This window comes from Magallana gigas, chromosome 7, assembly GCF_963853765.1.
Source record: "Magallana gigas chromosome 7, xbMagGiga1.1, whole genome shotgun sequence".
In the NCBI taxonomy this organism is placed as follows: domain Eukaryota; kingdom Metazoa; phylum Mollusca; class Bivalvia; order Ostreida; family Ostreidae; genus Magallana; species Magallana gigas.
The window spans coordinates 16,310,879-16,338,377 of NC_088859.1; the positions used below are offsets into that span (position 1 = coordinate 16,310,879).

The following is a 27,499-nucleotide window of genomic DNA, read 5'->3' on the forward strand; positions in this document are numbered from 1 at the left end:
TGATAATCTATAGAATAAATAAACAGCTGCCATGTCAGTATTTTGTGACACCAACACATTTCAGGAAGCAATTTCAAATGAATAATAACATGAGAAGGAAACCCAGAAAAGGATACAGAAGAACATAATTAAAGGTAGACAGAAATCCTTTGTTATGTAAACACGCCAAAGGCATGAATTACAGTAACCACCCCCATCCCCCCATCCCATCTCCCCCCATCCCCCCTCCCCACAAAAAAATCAAACCAAAACAAAATGTTCACCCCCCCCCCCAAATGCTATTTTGCTCATTCCAGTTTTCAAAAGCTTAGTGCATAAAAAAGAACATGATACTTTGACATGTACAATACCACACCACCAGCGAAGACTCAGAGAAAGACACCTTCAAACGCCAAACAGAGCCGTTCCATCAGTGTCTCAACGGACCACAACCAGCGACACTAAAAATCATCAACAAACATGAATAGTACATCTTTCTTTCCAGAGGACTTCAATGTATAATTATATAAAGTCATGATATTGTTTCTTTTATTCCGAACAGGCTGCTGTATTTATGGAGATACTTACACTCAGCCGAGTGTCGTCTGCAGACTGTTTCAGGCGTACACGCTTGTTTGGAACACTGCGTGTCTCCGGTCTCTTTCTTTTTGGAGACTTCCGATTCTGGAAATAACAGGAACATTTACAATAAGGAGAGAGAGAGAGAGAGAGAGAGAGAGAGAGAGAGAGAGAGAGAGAGAGAGAGAGTTATCTTTTAAAATGATATTGGTTATTCTTTCAGCCATATATGGCGACAGACATTCGTATGTGATCAGATATTTACAGATCTTAGAATACATGTAAATATGTTCCCGGTATATGAGCAGCCGTTTTGGCATTTATCGTGACATTTAGTGATATCAAATAGGTGAAATCATCTATTCAAACAAGTGATATCACACTCATTCATATTAAAAAGGTAATGTCGTTATTAACACCAATTCAAGATAAAAACATTTGAAAAATTTATTTATATAGGTGATATCATCTTTTCATTTTACATGCAAGAAGGTTTACCAATTCAGATTTGAATATGTTCTGTCACTTAACGGGTATTAACATTAAAAAACGAATAGGTGATATCACTTAATTCTAAGTAAAATATTTTTTCTCCTCTATTTGATAGTGATATCAGGTATTTATTCTTTTATATGATATATATCACCTAAAGGTTTTCAATTTTTTGTATATCGCCTATTCGAATAAGTGATCACCTCTTCAAATACATGTGTGTAAGTGATATCATCGATTGAATCTAAATAGGTGATATCACCTATTATGAAACGTGATCTCAGATATCAGTAAATGCGAAAACAGACCCTTAAATTGGTCCGCAATGATATATGTAACAAGCGTTATGATTGGACTTGGATATTTACCTCTTTTTCCTCTGCCGATGGGGAAGACTGGTGGGTTTTGAGAGGAGGAGAGCAAGGGGTGGCAGTGATAGACGCCATCTTGGCATGACAGCCAAGATTGTCATTGAAAATCGTCACTTCACCATTACCGGTATTGGAAGTGGTTGTAACTGTCTTCTTATTTGAATCTGTCACAGCTTTGGAGACAACCTTCTCACGGTGTGCGTAGATGGAGCTTGCCTCTGACACAGCCGCTCCAGAAGTTGGAGCCACAGACAGACTTGTCACTGATTTTGACGTAGATGCGGTAGTGGGCGCGGCATTGCTGATAGGATCAGTATTGGACGTGGTTTTGCTGATAGATGCAGTGGTGGGCGCGGTTTTACTGGTCGGTACAACCCCCTGTGAAGAATCAGAGCATGATTTCTTGGGATTCTGAAAGGTATATAAAAAAAGTTTAATTAATGAATTAGTAACTTTAATATCCGCATTTTTCCAAAATTGATTTTGATAATAAAAACCATCACAAAGTATTATAAGCAGGGGTCATAGAAACATCTGATAATAAATCATTGTATGAGCGAATCAGTCTAATTAAATACGATGAATTGGATGTTTGAGAAGCGGTATCAGATCCAAAATATCGAATTTTAAAAAGTAGACTGTGATCGACTCGACTTTTGTTCAAATTCAGTTTATATATTGAGGGGACTTAGAAATTCTGAATACTGTTTCTTTAAATCTTGTATATATAAAGTATTTATAGTTTTATTATAGAAGCAAGTGCATTAGAGGTACATGAATCTCGAAGATATCAAAATTTTATTTTTGGACCCTAAGACGTGTCGATTGAATATGGTACATTTTATAGGATGGACATGTCTCACTATTAAATAATCGATATAAAACCAGGGGGAAAGTTACCCCTCCAAATACCCCCCCCCCACACACACACAAAACCCCCACCTAAAGCATTCGCCCAAGCCCATACCCCACGACCCCTCCTAAAATTGTATTTAAAGTAACGAAAACGAACAATATAGAAAGAAATTGTAAAAGGAATCGTAATGAAGAGAGAACACAAACGATTTAATATCATAAGAAAAAATAAGCTTATTTTTCAGTTAGGGTTTCTCAAGTTGAATGGAGTAAGGAGCTTATCAACAACGGCGACTTAATGTGGGAACGGTTTATTATTTTTAAGAATATATGTTCTGAAATACACAAATTGATACTTTTTGTCTCGTTTATTTCTTTCAACGCGAGAAAAGGTGGGCTATTCACCTCTTTCTTCCAGACAAAGTCTCTCCGCCATATTCTGTTATAGCGCCACCTTCGAGGCCCAGACTACAAAAACAGAGGTAACCTTGTAAAATCAATGTGCGAGAAAACTATCTTTCTAATTGTGGAATTACACACATGTATTAGGGTCCAATGTTGTTTGTATCCAGACGTATTTAATCATTTATTTTGAAATTGCGATATATATATATATATATATATATATATATATATATATATATATATATATATATATATATATATATATATATATATATATATAAACGAATAAGTCCTTGGTATAGGTAACGATATAGAAAAATGTTTTCAGTAGACATTTATATATGTATATATATATATATACACATACATACATACATACATACATACATACATACATACATACACATATATATATATATATATATATATATATATATATATATATATATATATATATATATATATATATATATTTATATATATATATATATATATATATATATATATATATATATATATATATATATATATATATATATATATATATATATATATATATATCTGAGCACTGTTTTGTTAATGATAATAACTCAAAGCATAATATTTATTACAAATCATATACGATCTATGTGGTCGTTCAAGTAAAAGACAAATACATGGTATACCATGATGGTTTACAATATCTGATAAACATTAGCTTACTTAAATGGTTATGTAACCTTGACTTACATTGACCTTGACCTTTGTTGGTTTTTCAGGAACGTCCTTGACCCAGGGGTCTCCCCCAAGCTTAGTTTGTGGGTCGTCCTTGCGCCACACTCTATTGCAGTACCATGTGCGGTTTTTATTTGGCTCGGTCTAAAATAACGGTATACATGTATGTTGCAGTATAAAAGCTTTGTCATTTTCAAATGTTGACTATGCCAGAAAACATTGATATTATCCTAATCATATTTTAATCTTGACTTACATCGACCTTGGCCATTGTTCGTTGGTTAGAAAGGTCTTTGGCTCTGGGGTCTTCGCCAACCTGTGTTTGTGGGTCGTTCTTGCGCCACACTCTATTGGGGTACCATGTGCGCTTTTTATTTGGCTTGGTCTAAAATAATGGTGTATGTTGCAGTATAAACGTATGATCATTTTCAAATGTTGACTATGCCAGAAAAAAGATTTTAAACATTTTGATGCTAACCTCATCGCGTGTCCGGTTCTGTGAGGTATGAGCGGTATGGCACGAGACGGTCGCCAACTGTTCATCAACATTCTGAATAAAGTTATGAAATGTAACAGTTATATAAACATATTTTGGCTGAGAATATAATTACATCAATGGATTGAAAGTACACATGGTGTTTCATGATGGTCTACGTATTCAAATACCAGCTTATTTTTTTAACCTTGACTTACATCGACCTTGACCTTTGTTGGCCGGTTGGGAAGGTCTTTAACCCTGGGATCTCCCCCAAGTTTAGTTTGTGGGTCGTCCTTGCGCCACACCCTATTGCGGTGCCATGTGCGCTTTTTAGTTGGTTTGGTCTAAAATATCGATATTATGTTGCTGTATTCAAAAGTATGGTTAATTTCGAAAGTTGAGTCGGAAATTTTTTCAAATCATAATGATAGTAACCTCGTCATTTGTCTGGTTCTGTAGGGTACATGTTTCAGATGTTAGGGACGAGACAGTCGCCAACTGTTCATCAAAATTCTGAAAATATGAATTGTAATGATTTAATGATTTTGAATAAGAATATCCAAACTAAAGTGAATTGTACTTTACACGTACAGACACAGGTATACATATCTTTATTTCCATATATTGGAAAATACGGCTTGAAATCTTTGCATAAAGAATAGCAAACAAAATATTTGTGCTTAAATGCATGTAGGACACGTATAGTTATTAATTGAATGACTTCTTTTTGGGTTGATTGTATTATCTTAGTTGTCGACATGTATATAACTGAATAATCGGTATGTATTGGTAGAGTATCAATAGCATTCCATGGTTTATAGTTTTGTGATTGGATGTGACTTTTATTGATTGTTTGTGTTTAGGCTGTGGGTAGTAGTAGGGCGAGGATCTGTATTATATTATGTACGGGCCTATTACATGTATTTGGTAACGTTGCCAAGGTTGCTGAGAAGTCGCTGAGAAGTCAAGTATAAACTAAATGTTTTAGCAGCGAAGATATGGCTAAACATAATTTAAAAAAAAAATATAAATTTTATATTGCATACAATCTACATTGTTTGCGATGATTAAACTTGACGTATTGTTGGAATCAGACCCCCCCCCCCCCCCCCCCCCATTTCAGACACATCCACACTCGGTATGTATAGAGAGGCCATAACTATACATGTACAATATCACATACCTATCATGTTACCGTTGCAACTGAGCACTAAGATTTAGCCTATTTTTTCAATGATGAGGAAAAGTCTTCCAACTTATCGGTAATAAGTAACAGCAACACAATCTTTATGTTTTGTTTCTAAGAAAGTAACTAACGACCATTTTCAGAATCCAAAAGCAGCCATTTTAGCGGACTTTTACTAATTTGTTTGTTTGTTTGTGATTGCGAATATACTTTGTGGACATCTGTCTTAGATTCGATATTTTAAGACAGGGGGATAACGACCATGACATTTTGTATGTGGAACTCGGTGAAGCCATCGTTTTTAAAATACGTGACTGTTTGATTGACCATCGATGGTCGCATATGGGATGACAAACAGTTAAAATCTCGAGAGATATGTTTATTAACAAGATACGTGGATTTTCCCGACAAAACTACACAAAAATGTGTATTACCCTCTTAATCCGCCTTTTGACCATCTTTTAAGCTGACGCTAAGTCTAAAGATGAAGATATTTCAGAAAAAGTCAGGAGCGGTATCAGACACAACCGACGGCTTCGACTTGTTCGTTAGAAATAACCGTAACTACAACACAGCGTTGGTATTATAACAACGTCGACGTCATAATGAATGACGTTGGCCAATGAAAACGCGCGTTGTTTTATGCACGTCAAACGCAGTATAATTATGTGCACCACATGGCTTCCTAGCAAAGTTTTTGACGTATTATAGAAAACAATAGCAGATACCGTTAGGTACCAGGCGACCGTTTCATTAACAATTTGTTTACGTCTACGTTTACGATCTACAATAATGGTCGCCAGATCTTTATCCATCTACTAAGGCTACTCCCTAGAAAGTTGAAGCAAGGAATGTGAAAATAATTTGTCACAAATTCAAAATCCTGGGCCTTTTTGGCCATACAAAGGTACATGTAATAAAAAAAAAGAAAATATTGAATTTATACAATAACACCTACACACTAACAAAAAGAGAGAAGGTTTTTAAGTGATAGTTTATATTTACATAAAAGATTAGTCTATTTCAGTCTCAGATGAACATGAGGCTTTTCTCAGTTGAAAACAAATGTAGCTTGCAAAAATTTCAATTACATTATCACATTCATTTGATTAGACATCAGCCAGATAAACTTGTTCTCCTTAATGTATTAATTTACATTAATTAATTAACAAAAGTATAGACCCTTTTTTTTTTTTTTTATAAATATAGAAATTTTGCGCTGTAATAAGAATATGCTCGGTGCACGGATCTAATAAAATGACTGAAAATGTTTATATTGAAACACGCATAGTATTCAGTATTTCAATATAATTTCAAAGTGATAGAATTTAGTTAAGTTTTTCTTGTTTTATTTTGTTTACACCAATAAGGCAAATTGTAGAATGCGTAAAAACATTTTTTGCGATTGCAGATAAATCCTAAATCCGGATAAATGAACTTTCATACTTTAAATTTACATAGCGCTCTTTCTTTCCCGTTTTAATTGCTGCTGAGCCGGCGAAATTAATTACGTATTATGGTATTCGTTGTGTTTTTCTTGCATTATTCAAGCTTTCGATTGCATTATTTTTTCTTAAATTCATCAAAACATGAGTAGTTTTGCTTTTCAGTTTTAGATAAAAAAGGAATACTTGATTTTGGTCAGGAACGCTAACGTAAGAAAACCTACTGGAATTTGCCCTTTCGCCTGTCTCGTACGACATCTTTAAGAATAAGGATGCTGACACTGAACGATTCAGATGTAAGTTGTCGATTTTTAAAAGTTGGTTTGTTTTTCGTCATTATGCAACTTGAAAATGCTTTAAGAACTTGACACATATACACATATACATCTGAAGATTTTATTACGCACATGTAGTTTATAAAAAAAACGCATAATAATTGATGAACTCAGATTTATTAATAATTGCACATTTCCCCAACCAGTGAAGAAACCACTAAAATACTTCATTGTTGAATAAATATGTTTGAGAAAATTAAACAGTAATTACTTTGCTTTCCCTTTCAACAGAAGCTAGAATGGTGGGTGAAATTCAGAAATCCGAAGGATATCCTGGAAAAACATCCAACATTTTTAGTTGGGGAGGTGTATATGATCATTAATTCCCTGCTGTGTTTATGCCATGGTGAGTTTTACTATGCTGTACGTTGTTTGTGGGTGTTTGAATAAATAAAGTATGGAATCAAGAAATATGTTCTAATTTGTTGATTGTTTCATTAAAATTTTTATATCATATGAAGTAAGAAAGCTAGTTATAATCATGATAATTTTAAAAGATAATTTGGAATTTATTTTCTGATATAAAGAATGATAAGGTAATTATTGCCAATAGATATACTCGGTATATAGCACTGTGATGTTTGTGATCGCTCTTGAAGAAATGCATCTGTCAATGATTTTTTATGAAAATTGAGAATGTTGACTTGATTTTTCAGCTCTTCGCAATGGTGGGCGATACAAGTGGCTGTGGCTGACCTGCATTCTACAAGGCTTAACCACAGAAATGGTCAGCTACTTCCTCCCAGACATAGACAACTTCTGGCATGCTCAAGGCATGGTCATGTTTGCTGGACAAAGACTGCCATTGTATATAATGGTCTTATGTAAGTCATTTCATGTTAAAAGATTATTATCTCATATACTCAAAAAGTGAAACAAATGTCCCAGCAGTTTTATTTTGCAAAAGATTACATTGATCTACAATCAATTAACTAGAGGAAAAGTACAATATTTAAACCTAAGCTGTAGCAAATAGCACAACATTTTCACAAGGCTTGGTTTAGTGAAGGATGTGTGAAAAGGAATTGAAAGACCTAATTTACGGGTTTAACCTGTAATGACACTATTGCATTGCAACCTTAGAAAATTTACAATGACTTGTTTAGAATGGGCATTATGTTTTGAAAATCAATACTATGATAATAAATGAACCAATGCTTTTGCTTAACTACATGTATAATTGAAATCATTTTCTCTCTGCATCTAGATTCATTTTTCTACTACACTGCTGTGGTTGGAGTATCTCATCTCAGATTGCCATGGTGGGCAGAACCATTTGCTGGTAATTGAACAAAAGGATAAAGTTGCTTAGTGTATCATGATTTATCATTTATTAGCTTGAATATTTTGAAACCTACATGTAGTTTTAATAAAAAAAAATTTAAATGGATGTATCTATTTCATTTATTTTAATCATCAATGCAGACTGTTACATTTTTAAAATGAACTAAAGCATACAGCATTTATATTTTTCTTGATGTTTGATTATTTCTCTTAAAAATTCCCTTCATCTTTAAATCATCTCCTTTACAACCTTTTCAGTGGGTATTTCTGTGGTCCTGATTGACCTACCGTATGACATCATGGGCATCAAACTGTTATGGTGGACTTGGCATGACACCGACCCCAACATCTACGACCGCCATTACTGGGTCCCCTGGACCAGCTACTACTTCCATTCTACTTTCTCCTCGGGAATGACCTTTGTCTTCTATGGAGTCCATAAACTGCTTGCTAAAAACGAGGATAAGCTTCAGAGTGCAGGGTAAGGTTGTTACATTATGTAAAATACCTAGCTAAGAAATACATACCAGGTACACACTCCGATAATACCAAGCACAGGGTCCATTTATCTGCAGTTAATCACTTTGAATATTTTATAAAAGATGTACCCATATATAACAAGTTTTTATTTCAGGTTTTAAACAAAATTAGAATAATCTGTGACACTTTCCAGAATATGCCTTTCATTTGTATTCCGGATAACATATTTTTTGTTCTGTGGAAAAAAAAAATTGTATCCATGTCCTTAAAGGATTTCAGGATGTAATTTCAAGATTTTATTCAATGTTGGTTGTTGGTAGTAATGCCTGACTTTGTGCTGCTCTGCCTCTGTAGGTTTTTCAAGGAGGCTTTAGCTTGCGTGTTGGCTGGCATTTTGGGAATGCCCCTTGGAGTGATCCAGTTTTTGCCGGTCTATCACCCTCTTCACGACAGCAATAATGTTCACACGGAGGTATGCGTCTTTCTCCAGATGTCTGTGTATGTCATGATTACCTGGGCGGGAGACAGGCAGGCTGCTGCTAAGCGGCACGAGCTGCAAGGGAAAGAAAAGGAGAAGAAGAAGAGTAAGTGTAGCTAATGAGTTTTTTGTTTAGTCAGTTGGCATTGCAAACTTATCAACGTTTATAAGTTAATATGAGGGGAAGGGGGAAGGGGGAAAGGAATTTATATTCCTTATCGACTTGTTTTTATATAAGGTATGACATATAGTCCATAATGTCCCGTGGTTTAGACTAGACAGTCAAGACTCAGGCATAAGTATGTAGGTTTAAAGAAATGAGGTCCCCCCCTCCCCCCCAAAAAAACAAAACAAAAATACAAAAAAACAAAATCATCCAAATACTCAAACTGATAGAAAATTGAAAAATGTGTATGGCAAAATTTTTAAATGGGAATGATTTTACCGGTATACATAATTTTTACTTCAGTCATTGAAATTTGGATGCAGATAATATTTAACTTGCATGCCCAGTTGTAACAGTTTAAAGATGCATGTGAAAAACTCAGAAAAAAATTTCTCTGATCACTTTTGTGACAAACCCAATGATACAGATCTTTTCTTTCATTCTTTAGCTACTGAACTACAGTGAATAGAAATGAACGTTTTTCCCCCACATTAATGCATTGCATTGTATTTCAGAATTTTCTTTCAATGAGATCATGCTGGCCTTGCTGATACATTACTGTGTGTACATCTTCCTGGTGTTCACAGCTAAACCCGAGAACCAAGTGGCTGATGGACTGCATGAAACCATTGGCCCATGTCAGGAAACCACCCCTGTGTACACTGCCTTTGGTCATGTAAGTTACCTACGACATTGTACGTGAAACACTCACAAAACTCAGAAACAATAGGTGACATCAGAAAGAATGGAATATATCTTATGTTTCACATGAAAATGTCTATCATAATACAGAAGGAAAAGTTTCTGAGGCATTTATGTTTGTTAATAATTTTCCATATATCATCACCATTTTACATGTACTTGTATATTAATAAACATATTACCTATGTCAATTAAAAATTTTCATCTGATAATTTGGGCAAAAAACTTTTGCAAGACATTACTAATGCATGTATAGAAAAGATTACAAATTATAGAAGAATTGTAGCTTTTCAATTTTAATGTCTAAAAATGCTCAAAAACTGTTTGCTATTAAATAAATTACCCTTAAAGCAGCATGAACTCTCTTAGTCTCTTGAAAACTTACAAGTACATTGTAATTGTAAGGCTAATACATGTAACACAGAGATATCAGAGGAAGGAATTTTAGGTTACTTGTGCCCTTGGCTGAAAAGAAATGCGTTTTATTCATTACTTTCCAAATGAAAGCTGAATACTATGATACTAGTAAATAACAACATATTGTGTGGAATATGCAACGACACGCTGCAGCTATTTAATATTTGGCATATTAAATATACACATACATAATTATGGCATAAAGTTGGATCACATGATTTATTTATTTGAATAAAACAATTCTGAAAATTTGAACTTTCCGCTGTACGTGTCGTCCTAAACTGGTATTTAACACCTGAGCAATTCTTTATATATATAGCCTTGCTGATAAACCGGTTCTTAAGAACCAGGTGACACAAACAGGTATTCGAATGAAAACCTTATATTTCCGGATAATTAATTCATTATTATACCAAGTAGAAATTGATTTCTGTCTAACTCGTCCCTCAAACGAAAGAAATCATATTTATTTTAATAATCAAATTAAGGCATTTTATAAATTGCAACATTTCTGTTTGCTGGTAGGTTTTGGAGAAACACAAATACCTCTGTGTGGAGAAATATGATGAGGCCGTGTTTGACTTTCATTGCGTCAAGAACCTCCCTAAGCCTGGAGAGAGCTGGTACACTATATGTGGCACCAAGTACCCCAACCATCTGGAGTATATAGTCATCGTGTGCGGAGCTTGTATGTTTGGAATGGCTTACTACTGGCAGCTTCTGGTTTGTTCTGGCTCACAGCCATCTGGAACTAGCTCAAAATCATCCGGATCTGGCTCAAAATCATTAGGATCTGGCTCAAAATCATCAGGATCCAGCCCAAAGCCATCTGGATCTGGTCAAAAATCACCAGGCCCAAAGGGAAAGAAGAAGGATATCAAGCAGCAATAAGACTGTAGTATAGATGGAGTGAATGGTTTATAACTGAAAGGGAGTAAGTAGGCAAAGTGAAACACAAAAAAAATATTTACAGAAGTAATATTTCCTGTTTTTTTTTTAAAGAATTTAATCTTAATCACTTTTATGTTTAGTGCTGATGTTGCCATAAATTATTCTATGCCACTTTATTTTACAAGCAATATTATTCCTGTATTATTAATTATCCATTTTTTTGTGCATTCATTTCTCTATGTGAAATGATAGTTTTTCCAGTCTGTTATGTTCTGCATTTTTTATCAAAATGCTCTCTCTTTTCTCCTCCACTGAAGTCTATTTATAATTTTAATGGAATGAACTTTTTGTTAAAAAACCTCAGTTGTCCTTGATGATGCCATAGTTTTTTTTTTGTGACGTGTTGTTGTACATGTGTACATGTAAACGTATGTGTAAAAGTTGATTATCCAAACTTTAGAATTATAGATGTTGTCTGAATAATTTATGTTTTAGAATGTACCAGTTACCAGTGTGTTGAAATATTCCTTACAGTACACATATGTACCAAGTTGAAAATACATGTATTGCCTGTTTAATTGTAAACCATTAGAAGATTGTATCAGATTTCACAGATATGAACATGTATATAGTATAAATGTATGAACCACGTGTTTGAATTATTTTGAATTTTGATTTGACTTTAAAGAGGTTTACATGTATACAACTTTAAACAGTTTAAAACATTGTGTATGTACTATGATGCTGTTTCATGATGTTTTGTTGTACAAAACTGAAAACTTTGTCAATATTTTACTACCTAGTAAATAAACAATCTTAAAAAGCATTTGGATTATTTACATTTACTTTTCCTTTTTTTAAAAATGTGTCAAATATGAAAATGTATTATGATTTCATTAAGCTGATTTTATCCATCCCTATTGGTCATCAGGTGAGCGATTATTATACTTTCATGTTAAATACTGAAATCTAATTGGTTTAGACACAGTTCTATTATTATTATTACACAGTTCTATTAATCTGTTCTATTACCCTAAGGTTTAGCAACACACTTGGCAAAGGGTATGAATACAAAAAATTGTAACAAGCGCATATTTTATGCACGTACAATTCGTCGTAGAATCAAGTCATTCCTTAAGAAGTCAGTTATGCATCTAATGAATAAAAAAATAAAAGCAGTAAAGTTTTTCTTAAAATTAAAACATTCAGTACAGTGTATAAGAAAATAAATAGTGCCTGTTTGGGAGGGTAACAGTTGATATTGACACCCATCAAAAACTATTGTCAACCTTCGCTTTACATCAGTTTACAATGGTTTTCTTGAGGGTGTCAATTTCAACTTTTACCCTCCCAAACAGGCACTATTTATACATGTATAATGTAATTTTGACAAAAAAAAAGAAGACAGGATTAATATAATAGTTTTTAATAATACATAACAAAACTATGAAAATAAATTGAATTAAATTTCATTCAAATTTTTACATTAAACCATGCAATCTGAAAAAAAAATCAGATCCTTTGATCCACTCGTTGATAAGTGAGTTAATCAAAATTCTTCATACAAATTTACATCAATTACAATGTAATACATTTATCTTGGATTAGTGTTGCTCAGGACATAATAAATTGCAAAGTCCAAAAAAAAAAGCTTTTTAGGGACTTTTGGAAATACACGGTATACTGTACCAGTAATACATGAAGTTACATCTTCCTATATTTGCATATTACAGAATAAGATTAAAAAAAAAAACAAAGTTCACATCAAAGATAGGTGTAATAAAACAAATAATGGTTAAATTATGCATCTACATTCTATAAAAATAAACCAAACAAACACAAAATTTAAAATTGGATCCAGCATAGCTGGATTATGTAACACTGTCCACAACTTTTATCACAGATCCAGCCCGCCTTTCACAGAACATTCTTGTACAAACACTTCATACAACACATGGAGCTCCAAAAGAGGAATTGTTACAAAATACTTATAGATATCTCCGATCAGATTGATTACTAAATTCAATTATGTACTACAGTGTATCGTGTAGCTATCAATTTGACCTTGAATTTAATGAATGACCTTGAACTTCGCCTTTTGTTTTAACCATGACCTTGAACTTCGCCTTTTGTTTTAACTTGGTTACCTCTTAGATTACAAAATATGAATGTAGTGGTGTTTTCTTTATATATGTATAAATGAAAACTCCACGTCTCAGGTTCGATGGATTTATTATAATTTCATTATGAACCCTGTAAAAGGTCAACAATTTAGCGTATAAGCATTCATTATAACAATAAACATATTATATTAATACAATGACATTTTCATAGAATTATACATGAATTAATTTCTTTAAAAGTTGACAATATATACTGAGTAAATTATGCAAAAGAATCATAAGAGTTATTCCCCTTATATCAAAGTGATATAACGTATTTATAAATTTATATAAGAACTTGAACGTTGATAAGTTCACGTACACAATCATAAATAATAATCATACGAGTTATACAGCTCTTATGCATAATAAATATAATACATATTTCTATACATGTATACCTGATTATGGATCAGGGTTCCAATTAGGTGTATGGCCCGATTAATGGGTGAAAATACTGAATGGCCAATAGCCCTATCAATAAACATATAAAACCGATATACAAACTTCATATACATGTACTTTGATTCAAACAAAGTTTAATTTGATCACTACTAAGTGAAACTCAGTATATTGCATTTAAATTACATTAAAAGTAAGAAACAGATTAATTAATGGAAAATAAAGAATTAGTATGAAAAAGAAGTCAACTTACAGTCAATGTCCTGGAATCTGTCGTAATTAATTAATGTAAATATATATATAGTCAAATAACCCAGGAACCAAGATTGACCTCACAACTGGCTGAAAATATTTCTCGCTCTGACTGACCAGTACCAAGAACTTGGCGGGAATCTCCCTCAACCAATGAAAATCAAGGATTTCAATAACTAGCCTCAGGACTTATATGAATAAGTAAAATAAAAACCAAAACTATTGTATGCTTTTATTAATTACGGAAAGTCATCGCGGATATTCAAAACGCGAATTGTAGAAATTATTGGTTGCATTTGCTATTTAATCATTTAAATAAAAACAAATTAAAAATAACACTCTACCACATATGCCCCCTCCTCACAAAATGACGTCCTCGTCATTACACATGGAGCAAATATGTAATAGAAACTGAAATATCAAACGGAATAAAAAATATTATGATACACCTTTACTCTTTGTCTAACACAGCATTTAACATGGCCCTGCACACCATATTTATAGCAAACTCTCCATCTCGCATCCACTGGGGAGGCTTTGTTGTTCTATGGGATCTGCGAGGGAGAGGTAATGGGGGTCTGGTCTTGGTACCTGAAATATCATTATCTGTGATATTGTTATTTGTATCTTCCACTGAAGATTTACTTACCTCATCATGATCAGCTCCTTCTGTAACATCATCAGTAGATGTGTTTACACTATTTTCAGATGTGGAAGCATTTTCCTCCATGACGGAATGAGAAGCGTCCTCCTCGGCTTCCATACTCTGACTTCTCTTGTCTTCATAGTCGTCACCACTCGGATCAAGAGGGATATCTGATGTTTGCGTTGTATGCCTAGGCACTGATTTCACTTTCTTTGTGGTAACAAAGAAAATCTCTGATTCATCATCTGAATCATCATCTGTATCATCATCTGTATCATCAGTCCTTTCTATTTCAACAGGCTGTCTGTTGACATCACGGACTTTTCTCTTCCTTCTGGGAGCTGGTATAGGTCTATTGTCTGATTTATCCTGATCATCAAAGTTGGTCTCTATTGGAAGGAGAAGGTTCCTGTGAAGGGTGCGCTGTCTCCCTTCACCATTCTCTTTCTTCACAACAAATACAGGGATTTCCGGGTTTGGTTGTGATAGTACAACATAAGGATCTTCTTCCCATCTGTTGGAAAGCTTATGTTTCCCATCAAATGCTACAATCTTAACTAGTACCCGGTCTCCAACTTTGATGTTGTTTCCTCTTATTTTCTGGTCATAAAATCTCTTTTGTCTCTCTTGTGCTAGCTTTGTTGCTTTCATGGCTATCTCGTGTGCCTTCTCTAGTCTGATCTTCAAGTCTGCAACATAGCTACTCATTGGCTGCTTCTTTGTACCATCACTCAAGCCAAAAGCTATGTCAACGGGTAACAAGGGCTGTCTCCCATACATCAGTAAGTATGGAGTTTGACCAGTGGTCTCTTGCCTTAAAGAGTTGTAGGCATGCACCATAGGACCAACATACTTCTTCCAGTTCTGCTTCTGTTCAACGGTTAATGTCCCTAACATCTGAAGTAATGTTCGGTTGAACCTTTCCGTGAGACCATTACCCATTGGATGGTATGGGGTAGTTCTTGATCGCTCAATGCCTGTAAGTTCACAAAGTTCCTTAATGAGTTTCGATTCAAAATTGGCACCTTGGTCAGAATGAAGACGTTTTGGAAGTCCGTAGTGAATGACAAAATTGTTATAAAAGGCTTCAGCAGTCGTTTTAGCGGTTTGATTCTTGGTTGGTATAGCAACGGCATATTTGGTGAAGTGATCAGTTATTACTAAAATGTGCTGATATCCTCCTTTTGAAGATTCTAGTGAAAGATAATCCAAACAAACTAATTCTAATGGTTGTGAAGTCTGAATGTTCACTAATGGAGCTCTGATGTTGGTTGGTGATTTCCTCAGCAGACATCTTTTACAGCCTTTAATCCATTGCTCAATGTCACCAGTCATCCCAGGCCAAAAGAATCTCTCTCTAATAAAAGCTGTTGTCTTGTCTCTGCCTGGATGACCAAGATTGTCGTGCGACATTCTTAGTACCTCAGAAACTAGCTCTGGTGGTATTACAAGCTGTTGATGAATTTCAAACTCTGTCATTCTCTTTCTGTACAGTTTGTTGTCAATGATCTTAAATCTCTTGAAATTCTTCCTGAAGATTGTCGACTCTTGTGTTGGAGGTAAATCATGTTTCTCAGGGAATCTCTCTTGTTCAACAAAGTATATCCAATCCCTGATGATTGGATCTTGGTGTTGCGCCTTCTCAATGTCAATCTCTTGTATTTCCTGGCACCGAATGGACATCAGAGGGTGAAGAGTTTCACTGTTGAAGCTCACACTCTCTATGTACGGTTCATGGGGTTGCCTATGAATACTGGATATGGTTCTGATACAATCTGTTGAGATTGGCAGATAATCAATTGACTCTAGTGCAGGTAGTCGAGAGAGAGCATCTGCATCAGAATTATTCCGACCTGGTCTGTATAAAATGTCGAAATCGAAAGCTGCCAATGCTGCTATCCATCTATGCCCTGTTGCGTCTAACTTTGCAGTGGAAAGTACGTAAGTCAGTGGATTGTTGTCTGTTATGACTGTAAAGTTCTTGCCGTAGAGATAATCCTGAAATTTCTCTGTAATAGCCCACTTCAATGCCAAGAATTCCAGTTTGTGAGCTGGATAATTTTTCTCTGATTTGCTAAGTCCTCTACTGGCATAGGCTATGACATGATGTTTTCCTTCCTGCTTTTGGTATAAAATAGCACCTAATCCTGATGCACTTGCATCGGTATGGATTTCAAATGGTAGGTCAAAATTAGGGTAGGCTAGAATGGGAGCTGATGTTAGGCACTCTTTCAATGTTGAGAAAGCTTCTTCCTGATCCTTTTCCCACACAAAATCAGGCTTCTTTGTTGTCTTCTTGTGTGTTGTCTTTGATCTCGTTGTCGATGGGATCAGATTTGTAAGGGGTCGGGCGATCTTAGAGAAATCCTTGATGAACTTGCGGTAGTACCCCACAAATCCCAAAAACTTCCTTACTTCCTCTGCTTTAGTGGGTGTAGGCCACTCTCTGACCTTCTGGATCTTCTCATCATCTGGTTCGATGCCACTGGCAGACACAACGTGTCCTACATACTTCACTCTTCTCCTAAATAATGCGCACTTCTTCGGTGACAATTTGATGCCACTATCCATAAGGCGTTGAAACACTAGCTTCAGTCTATCCAAGTGCTCATCAAAATTATCTCCAGAGAACACAATAGCATCATCCAGGTATATGAAGCAAATGTGATGGTGAAGGTCACCTAAGCATTCCTCCATAAGGCGCTGGTATGTTGCAGGAGCATTAACTAATCCCATTGCCATCCGGTTATGCTCAAAGAATCCAAGGGGGCCCACCGTAAAGGCAGTCCGCTCCTTGTGCTCCTCTGCAATAGGGATCTGATAGTACCCTGACTTCATATCCAGGACTGAAAAATAAGTATTCCCAGCAAGTGAGTCAAGTATCTCATCGATACGAGGAAGGGCATAGTTGTCCTTTTTTGTTCTGCTGTTAAGGTGGCGATAGTCTATACAGATCCTTAACTGTCCATCCTTCTTCCGGACTAGTACGACGTTGGACGAGAAAGGTGAGTGAGACCTTCTAATGATTCCAGCTGATAGTTGCTGTTCTAGATGTTCTCGTACTTCATCTAGCATAGATGGTGGAATGCGTCGGAAACGTTGTTTGAACGGAGACTCATCATTGAGCTCAATCTTGTGCTCAACATATGGGCAATATCCGATATCTGTGTCTCCTTTGGAGAACAATGAGTCAAACTTGCTGAGTAATCCTTGAACTTTCTGCAGTTGATCCTCAGAAAGCTCATCTCGAGGTAAATTAACTTGACTGAATACATCAGATGCCTCTGATAACTGTTCCTTTCTCTGAAAGTTCTGAATGCTAACTTGCTGTACCTCACAAAGTAAAGCACGAGGATTTATTGTCACAGTATTTGTGGTGATGTTGCTAACATGCACTGGGATTGGGGCATTCTCAGCTGTGTCATACGTTATCACGCTGGGCTCTATATCAAGATCAGTTGGAATACGAGACCTTGCAGTAGGTGACAGCATCCCACAGACAGGATAATACCTGTAAGGGAGCTTATCAAACAAGTAGCCTTGGATGGTCACACTACTGTTGGGCGCTATAGTGACAGGTCGTTCCTCAGCTGATCTCACACGAGCCAATACATATGCACGCCGAGACAATCCCCTCTCGCGCAGCGTCATGCAGCGAAATGCAATAAACCAAGGTGTATGTACTTTGACTTTTTGTAAAAACTGAACACCATACCTATCTTTTGTTTCAGATAAAAGTACTGAAAGAATGTTTGTGCCAATTAGAACTGGTACCGACTCATGGTATTTGGTATCATTTACTATGAGAAACAGACATTGGATTGTTTGCGGTGAATCAGCAATGCCATCTACTTGTAACTCACATGATATGACCCCATGATATGGCAACTCAGTACCATCAGCACATTCAAGTGTTAATAAGCACTCAACTGGCTGCAGTGGAATATCGTGAAGATATGTATCATAAAAACTACGACTTAAAGTCGACACTGACGAGCCAGTATCAATGAGTGCCCTTGTCAGCACACCTTGTACATGTACTTCTAATTCATTAGATGACCCAACAAGAGTCACATTGTGTTTTGAAATGGATCTTGTACATTTTAAATCATTACTTGTTTCAATGGGACAATGTTTTATTCTGAAGCCCCCAATTTGTCCCTCATTAGTGGCTTCTATTGGTTTAAATCCCTGCGGCGATTGTCTCTGTATCCACCATATCCTCCTCTGTTGGGATAGGACTGGCCATAAGTGTCACCGCCTCTGTATCCTCCTCTATATCCTCCTCTGTATTGACCTTGACCTCTACCATAATGGTGATAACCTCTACCAGCTTGTCCACGGTCTCCAGTACCATTGTAGTTCCTAGTATTGTTCTGGTCACTTCTGGGAGGTAATTGATCTTTTGGATTTGTTCGTCTGACTTCCTTCTCCACATCTCCAAGTCTCTTATCCATAGCTTCTAATTTCTGCAGAATCATTTCCAAGGATGAATCATCATCTCCTTTTCCAATCTTGGATACTTGTGATTTCTTCTTGTCGGTTGATGTAGAAGAAGGGACTGATGACAGCTCTAAGTCCAGTTCAATAGTGCGTAACTCTCTTCTCAATGTCTCAAAGTCATTGATGATGTCGTACTTGTAACGACTGGCATTACGGAGATTGCTATCCCTTAGTCCAGACCATAGTTTAGTCCTAAGCATCTCATTCTTAGCATCATTACTGATTGCTTTTCTCTCAATGCATCTCTGTAGTATGCTCTCTAATCTCATGCCATAATCAACAACACTTTCTCCATCCTCCTGTTTTGAAGCATAAAACTGTTGAATCAGCTTCTCAGTTGGGTAAATGTTACCATATACACCATCCAATTTAGTCACTATCTGCTCAGGAGTTGCATCTGTTGGTAAAGTCAACAAAAGACTCCTAGCTTTTCCTTTTAATGAAGACCTTATTGCTTGCATAACAATGTTTGCTGAACAAGCACCATCTTTAAGAGCACACTGTACATCATTCTTCCACACATCAAATGATGTCTCACATTTTTCTTCTCCAGAAAAGATAGAGAAACGGGGACGGACAGTAGATGAGTCGAATACAAAGCCCGAACATGTATCTGATTGGGATGTGTGTGTTGGTGGTTCTTCAAATTTGACAGTGTTTGTAGTCTTAGGCCGAGCTCCACCCCATGCAGTGGGTGTGCTATGTGCCATTGGTCTATTAAGTAACTGAAATTCATCATCTGTAATTATTTTGTAATCAGTATGTTCTGATAAGTAATCAATCATACGCTGAATTTGTTGTTGAGAGAGTTCACTCTCTTGATCACCCTTTTTCAAATGTACACTTTGATCAGCTGATTCAGTCATCACTAACCAGTAAGTAATACTAAGTATTGTGCCTATGATTCTAATCTTAGCTAATTAACTAAAGTATAATAAATTCCTTAATTAACTTGCTAATTCAAGACAAGAAAATTAATAGCAATTAGTTATCTGGATTTGTTTCATTTGTTGTTGAAATGTCACAGATCAGCTGTAATAGATGAGGGCTATAAAAAAAATGAATAATCATATACTGAAATAAATTCTTCTTCTAAATTAAGCTCTGAAAAAAAAATTGTTTGATTACAAATTATCAATGCATTTCAAATAAAGTTGCAGCTGAAAAATAAAAAAGAATTGTTCACAAAGAATTAAATTCAATCTGGAATCACAATACACCAGGTAAACTGAAAACTGATATTTCAAGAAAGATAACTCTTAAATGTATATTGAACTAAGAAAAGATAACTCTGGTTAGTAACACGGGTGTAATCAAGCGTGACGAATTTCCGCACAACACTCCTGGGCTGAAAGTTCAAATCTATTTATAGCACTATACTAAACTAGAGATATCCCACAACTAAGTATGTAATCTAGATCTCTAAACTAAATACATATGGCTGTAACTCAACTGCTATAATCGCTAAATATCGCAATCAATTTCAAGCCGCTGATAAAACGCGATCCGCGCTTGATCTAGATCACGAAAGATCACTTACGTACAGCTACTGCTGTTTTAAGATCAAAGGGGGGATTTTCTATAACAAAATACCCTTGTCAAGCAGATTTTGTATCATCAAACACACTCCATCTATCTTTGCACCTTATCGACAGACTTTCAATGACGAACTGACCAAAACAAACACACCGGCACCTGACAATCAATATACCACAAATGGACAATTTGCTCACACTGATATATTCAGGTAATGTTCGAATCGTCTGCAGTAAATGTTCTTACAGTCTTAATGTCATTCTCGTCAAGTAAAGAAAGTTAATAAGAACAGAAAGAGGATATTAGTATCTATATAAGCATGCACAGTTTGCTTAACTTTGACTTGACCGTGAAAAATTGAATGCAACTATTTTTTTTTTAAATAACCACAATTTAAATAATGCCAAAAAAATACTATACTAACTAAAAAAATTCAACTGCAGTTTAACCAACAAAGTTTGAACGTGTACAGAGGTAAAAAATGATAATAAGCACGTGCAAAAAGGTAACGTCAATGACAATCCTACCGTACGTACGAACTCTATCAGACTGGCCAGGTAGTACCGGTATTTCACACACAAGTCACTATAGTGAAGTTCGTAATTAGTTCATGGATCGCTGAAGACGTACACACGGTATATGTCCCGTTAGTCGCAATGGTCCAGTAGTTCTATGAATTGTAATCACTGGCAATGTGCGTCGCTCGGGAAATCGCCTCCAGATTTCGTCTTAGAATGGAATGCAGGGTCCCAACGTGGGCGCCATTTCTGTAGTGGTGTTTTCTTTATATATGTATAAATGAAAACTCCACGTCTCAGGTTCGATGGATTTATTATAATTTCATTATGAACCCTGTAAAAGGTCAACAATTTAGCGTATAAGCATTCATTATAACAATAAACATATTATATTAATACAATGACATTTTCATAGAATTATACATGAATTAATTTCTTTAAAAGTTGACAATATATACTGAGTAAATTATGCAAAAGAATCATAAGAGTTATTCCCCTTATATCAAAGTGATATAACGTATTTATAAATTTATATAAGAACTTGAACGTTGATAAGTTCACGTACACAATCATAAATAATAATCATACGAGTTATACAGCTCTTATGCATAATAAATATAATACATATTTCTATACATGTATACCTGATTATGGATCAGGGTTCCAATTAGGTGTATGGCCCGATTAATGGGTGAAAATACAGAATGGCCAATAGCCCTATCAATAAACATATAAAACCGATATACAAACTTCATATACATGTACTTTGATTCAAACAAAGTTTAATTTGATCACTACTAAGTGAAACTCAGTATATTGCATTTAAATTACATTAAAAGTAAGAAACAGATTAATTAATGGAAAATAAAGAATTAGTATGAAAAAGAAGTCAACTTACAGTCAATGTCCTGGAATCTGTCGTAATTAATTAATGTAAATATATATATAGTCAAATAACCCAGGAACCAAGATTGACCTCACAACTGGCTGAAAATATTTCTCGCTCTGACTGACCAGTACCAAGAACTTGGCGGGAATCTCCCTCAACCAATGAAAATCAAGGATTTCAATAACTAGCCTCAGGACTTATATGAATAAGTAAAATAAAAACCAAAACTATTGTATGCTTTTATTAATTACGGAAAGTCATCGCGGATATTCAAAACGCGAATTGTAGAAATTATTGGTTGCATTTGCTATTTAATCATTTAAATAAAAACAAATTAAAAATAACACTCTACCACATGAAGTCATTTTCTTATTAGTGTAAAAGTAATGGAAGATAGAAAAACAACAACAAAAAGCAAATTACTCCCAGGTCTCTGATCATGGAGTAATACAAATAATACATGTAAGATAATTGTAAGAGGCAAGAGTCAACATTCCGGCTAGCATACCGGTAATTCTTGAATTTATTGGAATACAGGTAAATCATTTCTAGATTTATAGGTTCCTTTTCCAATTCCTGGTATGGTGGTATTGGAATTGGAATTCAAGTAAATCATTTCTAGATTTTTAGATCCCTTTTCCAATTATTGGTATGGTGGTATATGTTTCATTAGAATTATGTTATGTAGCTACAATTTTGATACAAGCTGAGTAAATTTCCAATAACAGTCTAGTAAGCAAAATTCATAATGATTAAAAATAATACTCAATTACATATCAGAAATTCAAACAAAATTTGTCCATTTCATTCATCCTAAGCAGGAGGATCAGTGTATCGACCAAGTACCATGTTCTGCATGAATTCCGGAATCTGAAAATAACAGGCAAGATTTAAAAAATGAGTACATGTACACTGTAGAAACAACAAAGGAATTGGATAACATGCATTTCAGATTCACAGGGTTTAAAAACCATTAATTCTTATCTGTTTCAATTTTATTAATTATTTTTACAGGGGCATTGGATACCAGCAAAAAGAAATACACTGTTGATTTATCTGAACTTGGTTCATGTACCGGTACTAATCTAATAAAATTTAGGTCCCTTGACAAGTATTTTTGTAGCAATCCAATGAAACAGATCAAGAAATCATTTTTTTAAATTTGTACTGAATGGGAACCGAGTTTAAATAAGTCAACAAACTCTATTTTTCCTTTGTGTTGGTATCCAATGCCCCTGTAAAGTGCTGTGAAATGAACTTTGAATACAGCAAACAATGACAAACCTCATCAGTGTTATTCAGGGCCTGATGAATCATCTTCTCCAGGTTTCTCATCATGGACACCTTCTGTTGTGGAGAAAGGGGATAGACAACGTTCCCAATGGGTCCAGCCTGTGTAGTAAAGAGAGATATTAAATGTGTAATTACATGTACATGTACTATATACACATTGTCAAAATAAGATTTTTAACAACTGCAATATGCACTCCATCACATTTATATTCCTATAAAACATTCATCTTCCCTACATTATAACAGTCTACTACATAGCAAAATATAAGTATTCTGGCCTAGTTCTACTAAAATGGCATTTTACTATCTAAAATGAGATTTGTCCTGAAAAAAAAATATGCCAATTAATTTTCAGTTTCTGTATACATGTTCATTTTTCCTTTGAAAATTCTTCATTCTCACTTTCATTGTATCTGAATGTCAACAACATGTATTTAGTACGGAATCTCCAACAGCATTCAATTTCAAGAACAAAATATTTCTGGAAATTAAGACCTACGGTAATCACATTCAGTACATGTACATATATACAAGTAGTGAGTATTGATACTAAGTCTGTGTTTGGTAGTTTTAGATTACCTACCTTGTACCAGAAGGTCACAGATATTGTGTGCCCGTGGTCAGGGAGAGATTCCACTTGGTGCCACCTGGTGAAACAATAGGAACAGAATATAGGCACAAAAAAATTTATATCTACTTTTTAGCAGTATACATTCATAGGCATTGCAAAACTTGATCCAAATGTAAATTTTATTGATAAAACATGTACATGTACTGTCAACCAACTTATACTATGGTGCAAAAAAAAGTTTGTGAGCTTTACAAGATCCTCATCAGAAATACATATACCGGGTACATTTCATAGACAAGACAGACATGTCTCACCAGTACATTGGCAAAAACAGCACATCACCGGGACCAACCACTGTTTCGTATCCCTTAACATCCTTAAACTTTGGAAATCTCTTGTAATCTGGATTATCAAAATCAACCTGTAACAGATGGGACATGTACAGTAGTCATCTCATCAGTAGACCAGTGTGACAATAGATCAGTGCAAACACAGCTGGTGCTGTTGCTGTGATGATCTATTCAGTCGGTAGTCTTGGGACTTTGTATGTGCTTACATTTTTTAAAAATTAAAATAACCAAAACATATATGTTAACTCTACCGCTTACGCTGAAGTCTAATGCTTTTTAACTCTGTTTCCCACCTACCGCTTTTATAAGAAAATCTACCACTTTTTTTCAACATATGGTAAAGTATAAATACAATTTTCTCCTTCCTTACCTGGCTTTGCCTATCACATGGGTGGTAGGTTGGATAAGGATACATGCACTTAAACTGGTCTGGATGAAACAAGATGAACCTCTTGTATCCTCGTATCTGTGCAAAGAAGTTCTCCTGTTCATCATAATGGGCAGGAGTTACGTTCCCTGAAATCAAGAGAAATGATTTAAATTTACATTTTCTTGTCTATACATATTCTGAAATTAAATTGAGTACAGCAAAAATACGGAGAGAGAGATAAAGAGAGAGAGAGAGAGAGAGAAATGTTAATTATTCCCCAGAAGTTTATACCAACATCATTGCATCAAATATTAACATGTTGTCACTTCTTAATGAAGTCAACTGACTTTCACAAAAAAGAGAAAATCGTAGTTACTCATGAAGAAATTGTGATGATGAGGATGATGAAGATGATGAGGAGATAATGTTTTGTGTTCAGTTTTTCACTTACCTTCCATCCCAATGAGGAGAAGATTTGAGGTGAGGGCTCCAAACTTGTTCTTCTTCTGCTGCTCCGTTACCCAGCTCCAATTGAATCCAAGAAAATCTGCGACAATCCTCTTACCAACACCTTCATTTAGAGCTTGTTGCAAATACACCCTAAAATTTAATACATTAATAAGACTCCAAATTCAGATAGTCAAGCCACAGTTCGTAGATTGTGCTAAAGTCCAATGGCCTGCCTTGCAATAGTCTGATGTTGTCAAAAAATGTTTGTCACTTCAGGTTATGGTGACATCATTGGTGTCATTGCTACTACCGGTATATGTTTATTCACCAATAAAGGGCCCTCCGGGGGGGGGGGGGGGTACATATACTACGTACATCTGATATAACTATGTATTTAAAATCAACAACCAAACAAGGCTAACGGAGTAAGGGATACATTGTGAAAATCAACAATGATAGTAAGGGAGGTCATTACAGTGGAGAGCTGCGAGAAGAAAAAGTTCCTGTTGTATTGAAATATGTGTTGCGCCAAAATATGCTGCAATTAATATGTAATAATTACCATCATATTTGTTCTCTTCTTTATTCTTGACTCACTTTAGCAAGTGCTATTACAATTTTATTGTGACAAATAAGGAATAAGTTGTACAATATTTGTGCTTGGTGTCTTTTTAGAAGCATGAAGCTTTGGTGTGTGACATCATCAGACTTTGACAAACATCATGTGAACCATTAATTTGACTTAAGCATGTCAAACCATTGAGATTTGGCACATACCATTGCACACTTACCTTCACATATCCCTTATTAACCTTGATCATTTTACGTAAAAATTTAGTATACATGTACAAACATTTTTTTACTTTTAAAATTTTAAAGATGATTTTTATGTCATATTTATGATAATTTAATGATCACTATTAAAGTTATAAATTTACATACTTGTCTTTCCCAGGTTTTGCTGTCTTTAATTTTTTGACAAACTCTGGAAAGGTTAAATCCAAATGTTCCATAGGTTTTTCAAAATCCTTGAAAGTGTCAACTTTTTTATCATCAAAATACTGAAATCTTTTGTTCTTTGACTTGTACACAGTGAATTTTCCATCTCCAATGTTTCCTTGCAGATAATCTAAGTCCCAATGCAACGCTGACCGCACTAAACCGGAATCTGTGATCACAACTGGTAGCTGAAATCATAAATGTGACTCTACCTAATTTACCTACAACTTATCACTGGGGTTAAGAACTAGTGAGTTGCATGTATCAAAAGCTTGATCCCCATGCTCCGTGGAAAGGTGTATGTGGTACAAACTCAGTTTTTACTTACTTCAACCATGATGTGTTTTTATCTTAATAGACCCCTTTAGAGTAACTGCATGTGTTACTGCTCCTTTGCAGGATGGAGCCAAATTTTATATAGTTTGGTGAAGTTTTAGTTGGTAGATAAATATTTAATAGGGTAGCTTTAAATTACAATCAAACCTATAACGTAAAATTTTAAGATACCGGGGTATATGACTTGTTAAGCTATAAATTATTATTTAGTAAAGAAAATCCATACATTTTATGGTTTAAATTTGCTACATTTTCCTACATCTTCTGGAAAAGACCAATTTATTAAACAGTCTACAAAATGGCCACGATCATATAGCCTTCTTGAACTACAGTTGTTACATCATATATTATCAAACTATGTCAATTTGCCCTGCAAAAGAACAGTACCACAGTTACTGTGAAGAGGACTACTCAATTGTTATCCATTGTTAGCATTTCTGGCTATTTCTACAAATTGAACATGTCAAACTTACATTTTGTTTTCTTCAGTATATCTGAATTTATTTTCAAAAATTCATCAAGCTATGCAATTGCCAAACTTTTCACACATAGGGCAACATGTCTAATGACGATTTTTTTTTTAATTAATCACCATTAAAAAATCATCTTAAATTCAATATGCGACTTATATGCGAAAGTGAAAGTACAATAAATAAAACTCAATTCAAATATAATCTAGATCAAAAGCACGTATAATTTTACCCCAGCTGCAATACGTTTTTCTGTCTCTGGATTGTCTATATTAAGTCTTGGAATTTCTTCCGTGGAAAATGGGTATTCTTTCAGATCAAAATTTTTCTTTTCCTTGGCCATTTTTACTTTAAAGGTATATAGGGAACAAGTAGAACACCGAGCCCGATATATTTATTTTGTATTTGGGAGCGGATCTCGCGTAATCATCATCAGCACACACACAGTTGATGCGGAAAAAAATCAAACAAACAAAAACAAAATAAAACGAAATG

General features: G+C 34.9%; 3 protein-coding genes and 3 long non-coding RNA genes across 8 annotated transcripts; 2 read left to right on the top strand and 4 right to left on the bottom strand.

Annotated features, from left to right (window-relative positions):
• Nucleotides 1-277: 277 nt before the first annotated feature.
• Nucleotides 278-5,680, bottom strand: LOC105334800 (TRIO and F-actin-binding protein-like). 2 transcript variants are annotated; one of them, XM_066066493.1, is made up of 10 exons: nucleotides 5,494-5,680; nucleotides 4,309-4,386; nucleotides 4,089-4,217; nucleotides 3,874-3,945; nucleotides 3,652-3,780; nucleotides 3,411-3,539; nucleotides 2,682-2,744; nucleotides 1,419-1,799; nucleotides 568-663; nucleotides 278-440 (listed from the first exon to the last, which is right to left on the bottom strand). In XM_066066493.1, the coding sequence occupies exons 1-10, from the start codon at nucleotides 5,515-5,517 to the stop codon at nucleotides 369-371; spliced, it is 1,173 nt and encodes a 390-aa protein (XP_065922565.1). In that variant the 5' UTR covers nucleotides 5,518-5,680; the 3' UTR covers nucleotides 278-368. The 2 variants fall into 2 exon arrangements, with proteins under 2 accessions (XP_065922565.1, XP_065922564.1); XM_066066492.1 differs by having other exon boundaries at nucleotides 1,419-1,832; nucleotides 5,494-5,673.
• On the top strand, nucleotides 1,708-11,948 carry LOC105334778 (uncharacterized). Of its 2 annotated transcripts, none has more exons than XM_066066491.1 (9): nucleotides 1,708-1,839; nucleotides 6,670-6,800; nucleotides 7,071-7,185; nucleotides 7,496-7,663; nucleotides 8,047-8,121; nucleotides 8,382-8,604; nucleotides 8,958-9,187; nucleotides 9,763-9,923; nucleotides 10,892-11,948. In XM_066066491.1, the coding sequence occupies exons 2-9, from the start codon at nucleotides 6,777-6,779 to the stop codon at nucleotides 11,255-11,257; spliced, it is 1,362 nt and encodes a 453-aa protein (XP_065922563.1). In that variant the 5' UTR covers nucleotides 1,708-1,839; nucleotides 6,670-6,776; the 3' UTR covers nucleotides 11,258-11,948. The 2 variants fall into 2 exon arrangements, with proteins under 2 accessions (XP_065922563.1, XP_011436637.3); XM_011438335.4 differs by lacking the exon at nucleotides 1,708-1,839 and adding an exon at nucleotides 6,509-6,578.
• A 719-nt stretch (nucleotides 11,949-12,667) lies between these two features.
• LOC136270080 (uncharacterized) lies at nucleotides 12,668-13,426 on the bottom strand. The gene is made up of 2 exons (XR_010707751.1): nucleotides 13,372-13,426; nucleotides 12,668-13,340 (listed from the first exon to the last, which is right to left on the bottom strand). It is a non-coding gene; the product is annotated as an uncharacterized lncRNA (long non-coding RNA).
• LOC136270079 (uncharacterized) lies at nucleotides 13,156-22,579 on the top strand. Its single transcript, XR_010707750.1, has 2 exons — nucleotides 13,156-13,427; nucleotides 22,527-22,579. It is a non-coding gene; the product is annotated as an uncharacterized lncRNA (long non-coding RNA).
• Nucleotides 13,436-21,518, bottom strand: LOC136270081 (uncharacterized). Its single transcript, XR_010707752.1, has 3 exons — nucleotides 21,286-21,518; nucleotides 13,821-13,893; nucleotides 13,436-13,510 (listed from the first exon to the last, which is right to left on the bottom strand). It is a non-coding gene; the product is annotated as an uncharacterized lncRNA (long non-coding RNA).
• Nucleotides 22,580-22,941: 362 nt separating the features above from the next.
• On the bottom strand, nucleotides 22,942-27,397 carry LOC105334801 (hypoxia-inducible factor 1-alpha inhibitor). The gene is made up of 8 exons (XM_034457664.2): nucleotides 27,237-27,397; nucleotides 26,142-26,386; nucleotides 25,201-25,349; nucleotides 24,750-24,895; nucleotides 24,344-24,450; nucleotides 24,042-24,105; nucleotides 23,450-23,557; nucleotides 22,942-23,035 (listed from the first exon to the last, which is right to left on the bottom strand). The coding sequence occupies exons 1-8, from the start codon at nucleotides 27,345-27,347 to the stop codon at nucleotides 22,979-22,981; spliced, it is 987 nt and encodes a 328-aa protein (XP_034313555.2). The 5' UTR covers nucleotides 27,348-27,397; the 3' UTR covers nucleotides 22,942-22,978.
• Between the last annotated feature and the right edge of the window lie 102 nt (nucleotides 27,398-27,499).

What these genes read in the sequence shown, in the direction of transcription:
- LOC105334778 (XM_066066491.1), top strand. Translation starts at nt 6,777, where the DNA reads ATGCTGACACTGAACGATTCAGAT. An exon ending in GTGGGCAGAACCATTTGCTG is followed by an intron (nt 8,122 to 8,381) that starts GTAATTGAACAA and finishes CAACCTTTTCAG; the next exon opens with TGGGTATTTCTGTGGTCCTG. An exon ending in AGAAAAGGAGAAGAAGAAGA is followed by an intron (nt 9,188 to 9,762) that starts GTAAGTGTAGCT and finishes ATTGTATTTCAG; the next exon opens with AATTTTCTTTCAATGAGATC.
- LOC105334800 (XM_066066492.1), bottom strand. Translation starts at nt 5,517, where the DNA reads ATGGTCAAAAGGCGGATTAAGAGG. An exon ending in ACTTTGTCTGGAAGAAAGAG is followed by an intron (nt 1,833 to 2,681) that starts GTGAATAGCCCA and finishes TATACCTTTCAG; the next exon opens with AATCCCAAGAAATCATGCTC. An exon ending in CATCGGCAGAGGAAAAAGAG is followed by an intron (nt 664 to 1,418) that starts GTAAATATCCAA and finishes TGTTATTTCCAG; the next exon opens with AATCGGAAGTCTCCAAAAAG.
- LOC105334801 (XM_034457664.2), bottom strand. Translation starts at nt 27,347, where the DNA reads ATGGCCAAGGAAAAGAAAAATTTTGATCTGAAAGAATACCCATTTTCC. An exon ending in CATGTGATAGGCAAAGCCAG is followed by an intron (nt 24,451 to 24,749) that starts GTAAGGAAGGAG and finishes CATCTGTTACAG; the next exon opens with GTTGATTTTGATAATCCAGA. An exon ending in CTGTGACCTTCTGGTACAAG is followed by an intron (nt 23,558 to 24,041) that starts GTAGGTAATCTA and finishes TTTACTACACAG; the next exon opens with GCTGGACCCATTGGGAACGT.